General features: G+C 34.6%; 1 protein-coding gene across 4 annotated transcripts in view; it reads right to left on the bottom strand.

Moving 5' to 3' along the window:
- LOC111046758 (aromatic-L-amino-acid decarboxylase) overlaps positions 1–12,819 on the bottom strand; it is a 166,583-nt gene that overhangs the window by 96,280 nt on the left and 57,484 nt on the right. For 3 of the 4 annotated variants that reach the window (XM_039424736.1, XM_039424735.1, XM_039424737.1), the window contains 4 exons: positions 10,632–10,881; positions 6,810–7,014; positions 5,434–5,633; positions 1,395–1,722 (listed from right to left, as the gene is read on the bottom strand). In XM_039424736.1, the coding sequence (XP_039280670.1) occupies positions 1,395–1,722; positions 5,434–5,633; positions 6,810–7,014; positions 10,632–10,881 (983 nt within the window). Of the gene's footprint in view, positions 1–1,394; positions 1,723–5,433; positions 5,634–6,809; positions 7,015–10,631; positions 10,882–12,819 lie in introns of those variants that run through there. The other variant, XM_039424738.1, reaches the window with a different exon arrangement.

Below are 12,819 nucleotides of genomic sequence, written 5' to 3'. Positions count from 1 at the left end.
GAAGATATAATGTGATATTCATTATTTTCTAGATACATTACTGATTCAACTATTAAAAATCTGGTGTGGTGCACTCACTCAACTTTCCTTGCCGTTATGAAAAATTGATCACCTGACGCTAGTGTTCACGCGCATCTGAAGTCTACTATTCAAAGATCTGAGCCAGCTGGTGACACAGGAAAATAACGCTGGACATACGAGGTCTGCTATGTCTTCATAGTGAATGATTGAATAGAATTAACAGTTGCCAACAGTTTGCAATTGAATAATCACATTTTCTCGAATTTCGAGCTTATTTCCAATTTTAGGTGAAAATGTAACTGAACATTAAATGTATAGAGATTTTTTTGCTCAATCTTTTTCACTTGAATATTTTTGTTTGAATTGTATATGAAGCCTGATAATTGGGAATCCAAAATCAAACTTTGCCTAGATGGAACGGAGCTCGTGAAATTTTTACAGACATGTGGCAGTTGATAGAGCTTATCAATGACTATTTTAGTATAAATTTGATCAAAATCGTTGGAGCCGTTTTTGAGAAAAACGCGAAAAACACTGTTTTTGACAACATTTTCTCCATTTATGCCGCCATCTTGAATTGAATTTGATCGAAATTGTTCGTATCGGATCCTTATAGGGGAAGGACCTTAAGTTCCACACACACACACACACACACACACACACACACACACACAAACACACACACACACACACCACACACACACACACACACACACACACACACACACACACACACACTCGCACGCACGCACGCACGCACGCATTCACACACACACACACACACACACACACACACACACACACACACACACACACACACACACACACACACACACACACACACACACACACACACACACACACACACACACACACACACAAATACACTAAAACCACTTATTTGGACTCAGGGGACCTTGAAACATAAAGAAATTTAGAAATTGGGGTACCTTAATTTTTTTCGGAAAGCAATACTTTCCTTACCTATGGTAATAGGGCAAAGGAAAGTAATAATTAAGGTATCCCCAATATTAGCTGATAGCCCAGTGTCCCTATAGTTGGCAATCCCTAATAAACTGATTAGAGAAAAACAAAATATGACTGAAAAAATGTATTAAGAATCTATCGTTTTACTTTCGAGTGCAATGTTAATGTTTCCAGATTTTATTGTTTCTATATAAGTATGAGTTTTACTGACATATTATTTATAAGTTTTCAAATATTATATTTTCACAATTTTTAAAATTTATCTAGTCTTACTTTGTAAATGAATGTTAAAATCTTCATGTACGTGACTATTGTCCATGCTTACCATTGTTTAGCCATGACAAGTAATAAATTGAATTGGATTGGATTGAATCAAGTTTTCATACCTGATCTTTGCCAGTGGGATGCGTGAACATGTTGTGAAAGTAGAGTGCGCTGATGTAGGGACAATAGAATGATGTGACCGCCGCGAACACCAGTGAGTCGGACAGACTGTCAAAAAAGTCCAAATGCCTGAGGTCGGGTGGATGGTGCGGCCAGACCACAGCCCGTTGTCGCGTGTAGAAGTCATCCAGCCACGTCAGCAGAACTGTTTCGTGTTTGCTGCGGTCGTGGGAGCCCACACGGAACCGAAACACTGGCGACTCGGTCGACCGTTTGTTTGCGCTGTGAACGCTCGTCTTGTAGGCGCTCTTCTTGTCTCGCAAGATTAGCCTGAAAAATAATTAACACTCAGCCATTAAATAAACCATATTAAGATCAATATTTGTAGCTGATTTGTGAGAAAGTTGATATTTCGACATTGGTAGTTCTTGCACCAAGCTACAGAAGTATTGGTACAAATCTTTACAATATTCATAACGAATAGAGTAAAAATGGAACACAAATTGATTCAGTTTATTTCATTTTTGTTCTTGTTAAATGATTTTTTTAGTTTATTTTGTTGTAGTTACTTTTTTTGTTGAATGATATTCCGGCTTGTTTGAATGTGTTCTGGTTTATTGTACTTTAGTCCAAAATAAAGTTAGTTATTATATTAAGCGACTCATCCCTCAGCACAAGCATTATGCTTGAAGAGGGATGAACCATTAATATTTCTTCAAGAGAATTTTCCTTTCATTATATTTATCATCTATTATTTATATCATTTTTTAAAATATTATATTATTTGTATTTATTTTATCTACACATAGGGTTCTGTTTATTAATTATTTTATTATTGAATGTTTAATGATTATGAAATGCGTTTGTGTTTTCAATGTAATTGTAATGTAATTTATTTTTATTGGTTGAATAAAGCATTCATTTATTTTAAAAAATATATTATCAATAACCATTAGATCAACCATAAGAACAATTGAATAAAGCCTGATTTTCACTAGTAGAGTTAGTGATCGAGTGACTGGCATACTAACTCTACCAAGCTAACTCTACTCTGAGGTCGAGGAACTGTTTTCACTACAATATTGAGAATAGTAGGTAAAGTGAGTTGTCTACACCTTTTCCAATTGTATTTAAGAAAGTATCAAGTTAATTTGAGAAAGTATTAATTGTATTTGAGAATAGTCACTTGTAATTGAGAGAATGTCATATGTAGATGAAAATAGTTAATTGTATTATTGGGAAGTCATCACATATGATTGAGAATACTGAATTGTATTTAAGGAATCGTCAAATGTAAATGAGAAGATATCAATTAAAAATGAGAGAATTTTCTAATTGACTTGTCGTGAATCTTCTGTAGCCTAAAGTACAGGTTTGATTTCAGCAGGAAAGGATACTGTACTACGTCCATATAGTATTCCAATTACTACCATAGGCTTTGCATGGGGGCAAATTAATATTTTCAATGGTGAAAGTATTTACCCTGTACTGTTTGAGAATGAATGACTATCACGCGACTTTTGTCTCCAAACATTTTATGAAATATTGCACTTGATGAAGATCAAATTCTCTATGTTTACGGCGCAATTGAAATTTATCATCAATCAATTGAATCTTTCGGCAATTCTTCAATGGATTTTGGGGCTTGAAAACCATTTTTTTTTTGTTCAAAAAATAAACGTTTTATTGGAATATTAAATATATTATCATATTATTTTATATGAGTACAGTTATGAAAAATATAAGTACTACTGTAGAAGTACTGGGTTTTTAAAATCATTTCCCAATCACAACTGACAACTTCTCGAATTCAAATCGTATGTTCTTAAATTGAAATGATACTTTCTCAAATAAAATTCACTATTCGCAATAACAAGATCACTCCTCAAATACAATTGACTATTCTCATTCACATCCGACGTTTTCTCAAATACAAATGAATATTCTCAATTACAATTAATACTTTCTCAAATAGAGATGGAAAAGGTGTAGTGAACAGAACTAACCTTAAAATGTCAATACTTTTTAATAAATTAACTCTTAAACACTTTTAATAAGTTTTAATAAATAACAATACTTCTTAAACTTGATAGCCTACGACACGACTCTACTCTTTCGAGATTGTTTTCATCAGCATAGTAGTGGTAGAGTAGAGTGAGAAGCGGTGGCGGGGGAAGACAAGTGGTAGAGTACTATCCCACGGTGCTATCCCACTCTACTCTACTAAAAACTAGTACTCTACCATGAACGTTTTCATTGAGTTTTTCAGTACTTACCCAGGTAACTCTACCACTAACTCTACTAATGAATGAAAGCTAGTAATCGCTAATTCTATAAAAAAGAGATATGACTTTAGCCCCTTCTTGTGGTTCTATAATTTTAGCAGGGATTATGTTGAAATTAGGGGGGTATGGTCTTATTCGTGTACTTTATTTATTTAAGGATTTGGTTTTTCTTTATTCTTATTTCTTTATTTCAGTTAAAATCTTGGGAGCTTTATATGTAAGATTTTTTTGTTTATTACAGTCTGATTTAAGGAAACATGGAAGGGGGAAACCGATTTCTCTTTGCACAGTTTGTAGCACTGTTTTGTAAACCATTGCTATAGAATTATTCATAATCAATCAGCTGACAAGTGGATTATTCATTGCATGTATTACACAGATGTCTGGAGAAGCCTAGCAATGGTTTACAAAACATCCCACGGCGTGGGTTGCTTTTCGTGGATTAGCGTGGGTCTACTTTGCGGCGGGCCTAAGCATGCTGTGCACAATTGGATGATGACACAATAGTAGGAAGAATGCTGTTAGGTAGTGGCAGTGATTAGTGAAAGAAAAAGCATCCACCCTCTCTGTCTTCGAGAGAAAACCATGTAAAAAGTAAGGTTAGGCACATACCAGTTAGTCAAGACAAGACAAGACATGATCAGACACGTTCAGTCACAATACTTCAATGAAGACATGTTGAAGACAATGAAGACAATGCTTATGAAGACATGTCTAATTGGAAATCAAATTCAAATTCTTTATTAGCAATTTCATTCTTACATCACATTTACAGTATGTAGAGAAATTCTGCTTTGTCAATATACAAATTAGAATCAACATTATCAATTACAGTCAATAAATAAATTAATCACAAATGAAAGTAAAAATTCTAAAACTTAAACACACATCGGAGGCCTTGAATAAGTTAATTATAACAACTTAGGTAGGGCTACATGTTGAATCCAACTAACATTGAATGAAGTACCTTTGTATTAATGGGTCGGATCTCAGGAAGAGAAGCTGTCAATGGTCATCTAAAAACTCTCGGACTGAATAAAATGCTTTATGTGTCAAATAGGTCAAAACTTTTCCCTTGAATTTAGATTTTGAATTTATGATGATTATGGTATCGTTTGGGAGATGGTTTGGGAAAACTTAATTGCTCTGTATAGTGCTACCTTTTCAAATGTAGATGTTCTGTGCATTCGGGAAAATAATAAATTTTGAGTTCTAGTTTCTCTTACAGTTTCATTCCGTTTGTGCAAGCTATTTAGGTTTTTGAAAGCTAACATGAAAGTCGCATAAATATAAATTGAGGGACAGTGTGAATTTTTTGTTTTTGAAAATGTCCCTACATGTGTGTCTCCACCTCAAATTAAAAACTCGTCTGATTATATTTTTTCGAGCTTTAAAAGCTCTGTCTTATTGAGACGAAGAACCCCAAAATACTATCCCATATTTGACTAAGCTCTCAAAATATCCTCTCTAAACGTCCAATTAGACACTCAGACTGCATGTGTCTTTCAATACATTTATGGCATAAGATGCAGGAATGACTAATCAGTGTGAGTTGCGTCATAAGCAACCATGTGAAGTATTGTGACTAAACGTGTCTGATCATGTCTTGTCTTGACTAACTGGTGTGCGCCTAGCCTAATCAATGGGATAATGAAACACAAACCATCAATGGATACTACTGATTCCATTACAACTGAAAATCCAGGCATAGAAAATATCATTATTAGGCCTATCTCTTGATGTCAATTTCACTCACTTGAAAGTATTTTTACCAACATCTTCTTTGCTGGACTTTAGATCCTCTGGATTATAGGAGCTGAGCTTTATAGAATAGAGGATGCACACTTTATACAGTTGCAGAAATAAGTCCAGCCAACATTGTACCATTCGTTTTTCGTACTTTTCTTTCGACATGTCTTCAGGGTTACAAATTATTTCGAAATTTCCAATGGAAGACTGGAATAAGAAGAACAGAGAAACCATTTTTCAGTATTGATCACAATTCAAAATTGTCATGACTAGATTTCCTCCAATTCCATCAATCCAAATTCATAATAATAGAGTTAAAAAATCTGGTGTGGTACACTCACACAACTTTCCTTGCTCATTGAACTGTAAGCCTCATTCTTAAACGAGAATAATTTAGGAGAATAACATAATTATTATAATTGGCAACATATTTGAAACTACGGTCAGACTACTGTATAATATGTGTATATATAATTATTGTTTTCAGAGTACTTTTTCCTTTGTGTAAATAATAATTGTGAAATTCGATGATTTTTTTAAACGTCGTCAAAACAGCTGTTCTACAGATAAAATATATCGATTATGTGTTCTTTTTATAAACTGCTCTACCTACCTCATGCACGAGAAGGAGGTTACAAAGTACATTTCTCAAGGATGGGGTGGAACCCCCATTAGTTTCCCAGGAAAAAGTCTCATGCCAGTTCATAGAGCTGATGAATACAGGGTATGAATTTGAAAAAAATCAGTCATCATTTTTGAGAAAATAGTGAAAAACATGGTTTTTAGTAATTATCCGCCATTTTGCTCAAGAATATTAATGAGCTCCTGCAATTTTCCCAGAAATGAGACTCATGTCAGTTGATAGGGCTTATAAATAGCTATCCAAGGCATGAATTTGAGAAAAATCGTTAGAGCCGTTTTCGAGAAAACCGTGAAAAACATAGTTTTTTGGTAATCATCCGCCATTTTTTCTGCCATCTTGAATTGAATTTTATTGAATTTCTTATTGTCGGATCCTCATGGTTTAAGGACCTTAAGTTTAAAATTTAAAGCCAATCGGTTAATAATAATGGAGTTATCGTGTTCACAGACATTCACACACACACACACACACACACACACACACACACTACACACACACAGACCAACACACAAAAATTATGTTTTTGGACTCAGGGGACCTTCAAACATATAGAAAACTTGAAATTGGGGTACCTTAATTTTTTTGGGGAAGCAATACTTTTCTTACCCATGATAATAGGGCAAGGAAAGTAAAAAGAGATAGCGCTATCCGCTTTGTTGAATGATAGACAATGATAGCAATACCATTGCTAATCAAACACTGCCATTATAACGTGGACCTGAGTATAGTATAATGTTTACCTTTCGACAGTCGACCGAATCAGTCCTCTCATCTAGTCGCAGTGCGGATCGCTTGCAGTAGATCTCGTGATCGTGGTAGTCTAGGAGATAATCTGCGGCGAAGTGACCCAGGCAAGCGCCCAGTCGCATCAGGTACTCCAACACACTCTCCAGCAGGGCTACCACCTTCAGCACACGCGCCTCGTCGTCTTTCGGGAACGGAATGCTGACAAAAACACAGATAAATAAACTCTACTGGTATTCTGGATAAAGCATACAAAACGCCTCTCATATGAGGTTAAAGCTGTATTCGCACACAACAGTGATAGTGAATTAGATGAAATTATAAATCGAATTATTGACCAAGCAAAGTGAGGTCCAAGATTCAAGTCGACAGTTTTGCATTTCTCTTTATGTTTGTAAACGGAGGGGGGTTGTTTCTACTCTTCTATAATATTTTCTGAAATTATACTACTAAACTTATGTTTGAATCCTTGATTGGTTGGAAGCTTACAATGGATTCGTTCATTCAAATGCACGATTATCATCATTATTCGATTTTCATCTATTCTAGCAACTATAGTAACTACGAGCCAGGAACTTCATTGAAAATACTTTTAAAATTTAAACTTAGGTTTATTGAACTCATCAACAAATCAATAGAAATCATGTCAAATTTTAAAACAGAGTTACTCAGTAACTGATTTAGATAAAGAAGGTATATTCAATTTTAATCTATACACTTTGGGAACCTGCTAACTTGTTGCAACAAAATTCGGGCCTCGGTCATTCATTCTATGTACTAAATTTCGAGCTAAATAAAAACAACAGTTTGGCACTCACCATTTCAAAAATTTCAAATTTTACTTTTGAGAACGCTTAATCCAAAACTCAATAAACTCAGACCTAATGAAACTCACTATACTCTACCTAAATTCACGCACACCATTAACCTCTTAATTTTACATCTACTGATTCTATCAATTTTAGATTACTATGCAAACTACAACAAAAGTACTGATAATGGAAAACTTTTCAATTTGTCCCTCTGGATGGGCAACAGACCCATTCAGAGGACCGAGGCTCGCGCACCGTTACATGATTTTCCGTTCACGTCTCAATACCAACTGTGGCCTTTTCACTGAAAATTATTCCCCCTCCACGAGCGTTGAGCATAACTTCCAGTGGAAAAGCCAAAGCTGCAAAAAGGTCAATGCTCGTACAATTCTCAAATACAGTGGCTTTTTCGACATGAAATTGAAACTGTATTTGAAAAATGCACGAAAATTGCTTTAATTTTGACAAGTTAGCAAATTCAAACAAGACAGAGTCAATTCTCACACTAAAAACGCAGGGATCAACATACAGTTAGAATCATTAAGTTCATTTCAGTTCAAAAACCTGAGAAATAATATAAGATACACAAAAACAACTACAATAATACCCAGTCAATATTCACACTTTTACATGTTTATATTTTCATGTTCCACATTTACAGTGAAACGCAGCAATAGATTCTCATGAAATTTCACATGTATGTTCCTTTTTGAATTTCGCGTCGACGTATATATACGGTTCTTGAAAATTTGCATTTTAAGGTGTAATAAAAAAGGAAAATGAGTCCCCTTCATACGACAAAATTACCGTAAGAGCTTGTTCACATGACAGCGATTTACGCTCGGTTGTAGCGCGGTTGACCAACCGAGCGGTTGCCAGGTATAGGGAAACACATGGTGCCGTACACATGCAACGCTCGGTTTGAGCAGTCGCCGGCGAATCGCGGCGGTTGTAGTTTCCAGTCCAACCGCTCGGTTGTCGTTCGGTTGCCGGGCGGTTCGATATACTAGAGCAGGCATGAGAGCGTACACATGTCTTCAGTCAACCGAGCGGTTTCGAGCAGAGCAGTTTACATTCTATCACAATTTCAGTTCAATTAAAATTTCATTCTATTACAATTTTCAGTTCAGTTAGTTAGTTCAGATTAAGTTTAATATGAAAAGAAAAGGAGTTTCTCCATACTCTGATATCACTATAATATATATCATCTACTTTGAAGATAGGATCAATCAGACTATAGAATTATTCATAATCAATCAGCTGACAAGTGGATTATTCATTGCATGCATTACACAGGCGTCTGGCCGTGTCTATTTATATAAGGTAGGGTTTCAATATTCTTTATGATACGTGCCCATCAATATCAATATTCTCACATTTGAAAAACAAATTTAATAGGTGATTGAAAATGAAATAAGAAATGATTACTTTTTGTGTAGTTGAGAAGTTGATATTGTGGTAATTATTCATATTGAATGAAAAATGACAATTTCTTAGTCTTTTTCATTCAAGAAATGATTAAATGAACTGAATAATGCCGAAGAATTTATAATATTCTTGATTGAAAAATATTAATTTTAAAATAGTTGAGAAATATTTTTATCAGATGGTAAGACTATCACGAAACTAGATAAATCATCAAATGGGATACAAATTCAAACGTGAACCGAGTTTATTGACATAAGTGAGTTTTTGATCTGGGAGAAATAGTTATTTGTGCAACTAGTGCGCAAAGTGACAGTTTCCTGCACCAAAAGAAACGTTTACGCCCGAGCCGTGGGCGAGGGCGGAATGGCTTCTTGAGTGCAGCAGAGGAACTTTGCGCACGTATTTCACATTAAATTTTTCCTACAGTTACCATTGAATATGAAAAGTAGGTAATTATGGATAAAATGAAGGCTGAAATCCATCAAATGTTTGTGTGTGTGATGCTGTTATTAATAACAACCTTAATTAATTTAAAAATAATTAATAATCCAATTGAAGTTGAAAATTCTCAGCCAAAGTTCTCATTTTTATTCATTCAAGAATCAGAAAAAATACAGAACAAAAAATTCGCATTTAAAATACACGCCAACAGCTGGCGGTTACGGTTACGATGACAGCAGAATGGCTGAACCGACAAGCGCGCGACCTAGCGGGAAGAATCATACCTAACTTCGTTTCACCCAGCTAAAAACAATATTCAGATATTTAGAATAATGATTAACTAGAATTACCGAAAAATACCATAAGTAAACTGAAAAATATTTATAAAATAACATAGACAACAGAAAATACTTTATTGTAGTATATTCTAATGTTATTTTATTAATTTTATTGACATGGATCACAAACGGTAATTATTTAACCTGAAAATTCGAATTTCATAATGTGTGTTTGCTACATTTTTCATTGCTTGTAGTTGAAATAAATATTACTGTCAATAGAGAATAAACATTATTTATTATTAAATGATGAGAAGTTATTATTTAATTATGATTTAGATAAACATTATTCTTGTTTTGGATTTCTAGATTGGGATTTTATCATAAATGTAGGGTAGCCATTGAAATGATTCTTATCTAAATCTAACCACAGTCATTGTTACCAACTTAATTTTTGTTTTCGTGCACTAATCCTCCATATAACCCACCAACTATTTTGTGTGGCCATGTTGCAAATCTGGAGTGCAGAAAAAATTTTTCCCGCACTAGAGCGGAAAAGTGATTCTTTGCGTTCTGTAATCAGTGCAGGAATGGCCACTTTTCAAGGTAACTGTAGGAAAAAATAATAGTTTTTGAGAGTAAATTATGATTCAACTGTGAATTGAGATTCAACTGAATCAACTAGAACAGGTGACATCAGATACTTGTGGATGAGAAAACTGTGTGAGTTCTACTGTTCACAGAACTACTAGTATCAGATGAGTTCATAAACACTTTTTGAGAAACTAGTTTTGGTTGTTGCACTACATAGAACTACAAGTCCTATACCCAGAGAAACGCAATGAATGAATGAGCTCACTTGACATAGGGCAGCACAGTGTGAATGTCTCGGCCACAGAACCTCTCCAACAGTTCAACGAGTGACTTGATGAGGGCAACGTTGCTGAGTGCGGCGCCGTGCTCGGCCGGGTGATAGGCGGCTGACCACTTCACGTTCTCACCCACCGTCCAGTGGTAGCTGCAGTTGAACGTCTGCCCGTACAGGTGGCGCTCCATCGCCGTCAGCACATTGCGCATGTGCTGGTACTCGGCTGCCGGGTCTTGGTCCGCTGAGAAAACCAATTCATTCGTTTATTATTCACAACTAGCAGTTAACCCGTGCTCCGCAAGGATCTATTTTAATACTTGACAAACTGAAAACTTGACGTAAAGAAAACTTGAAGAATTGAAACTGAATTTTTACAAAAATTTACAATTCAATACCAAGTAAAATTAGGGAAGAATTCAATAGACACACAAGCTCAAGAAAAGTTATTTTCCTGGTTAGTTGATATTGGAGTAGAAATTGTGAAAATTTAGTTAGACTGTAAATATTGAAACTATTTTTTCTTCATTCTTTTCCTTTACCAGTTATTCATTAAAAAAAAAAAAAAAACTTTCAAATTATTATCCTTAATAGAAAATTAATATTGATCTACTAATTTCATAATTTTGAAAATTTGACTGAGTTATTGTCAATATTGTAGAACCGTTCCATAATTGAATAAAAACACAAATAAGTTGTCAAATTCTACACAGTTTTATTCGGTACACGACCATGGTTTCGTGACCACACCGGTCTCATTTTCAAGTTGACCGAAAATGTCAACTTGAAAAAAGGTCACAAAACCATGGTCGTGTACCGAATAAAACTGTGTAGAATTTGACAACATATTTGTGTTTTTATTCAATCATTCATAATTTTGTTTCTATTATAAATTTTTACTGATTTCAATACTGTATAAAAAACTTTAATCCTATATTACTGAATGAAGTTTGTAAATAATAATTATAACATGCAACAAGCAACTAATAACTTATACCCCAACACATATAATTTATAGTGGGGTGTATATTTATTCATTGAATTATCTATGCCTATTAAGAAATTATTCAATGCATAAAACTTCTTTGTATTAAATGTCATAGTATTCAGATCTGTATTGTAATTGTTTTTGATGAATGAACTTTGATTTGAAAATAGGCCTATAACCATCCTCGGTTAATTGAGAATCTATATGCAAAATTTCAAGTTAATCAGTCCAGTAGTTCAGACGTGATGATGCGTCAAACATAATTTTCCTATCCCGTACGTGTATAAACCAATTCTTTCCTTTATTATTTCATAGACTAGCAAGTAACCCGAGCTCCGCAAGAATCTATTTTAATACTTGACAAACTGAAAACTTGACGTATAGAAATCGTGAAGAATTAAAAATAGGCCTATAAACATCCTCGGTTATTTAAGAATCTATATGAAAAATTTCAAGTTAATCAGTCCAGTAGTTCAGACGTGATGATGCGTCCGTCAAACATAATTATTTTCCTATTCCGGTCGTGTATAAGCCAGTTCTTTCCTTTATTATAGTATATTTAATGAATCATCATAAATCGTCATCAACGATTATTTACAACAGAATAGAGTGGAATAGAATAAATTCGGCGGCTGGGATTTGTTCTGATTGTAAATCAATTCATTCAATCATGAAGGGCCTGGACACACAGAGAGCGATCTTACAGAGAGAAACACGCTTTTAACATACATTATTAAATTGAAACAGAGAAGCTACAAATGACCTCAATGTAGATCCAAATCCAAAAAATCTGGTGTGGCGCACTCACACAACTTTCCTTGCCGTTATGAGAATTGATCACCTGACGCTAGTGTTCACGCGCATCTCAAGTCTACTTATAAACAAAGATCTGAGTCAGCTAGTGACAGGACAATAACGCTGAAGAAATACGAGGTCTGCTATCTCTTCATAGTGAATCATTTAATAGAATCAACAGTTGCCAACAGTTTGCAATTGGATAATCTCATTTTCTCGAATTTCGAGCTTATTTTCAATTTTAGGAGAAAATGTTAGTAAACATCAATTGTAGAGATTCTCATGCTCAATCTTTTCCACTTGAATTTTTTTGTTAAAATTGTATCTGAAGCCTGATAATTGAGAATCCAAGATCGAACTTTGCATAGATGGGGCAAAGCTCCTGAAATTTTTACAGAT

Source organism: Nilaparvata lugens, chromosome 3, assembly GCF_014356525.2.
Source record: "Nilaparvata lugens isolate BPH chromosome 3, ASM1435652v1, whole genome shotgun sequence".
NCBI classification, from domain to species: Eukaryota; Metazoa; Arthropoda; class Insecta; order Hemiptera; family Delphacidae; genus Nilaparvata; species Nilaparvata lugens.
Note: the sequence above shows the minus strand (reverse complement) of the source record. Positions and strands in the feature narration are given on the sequence as shown.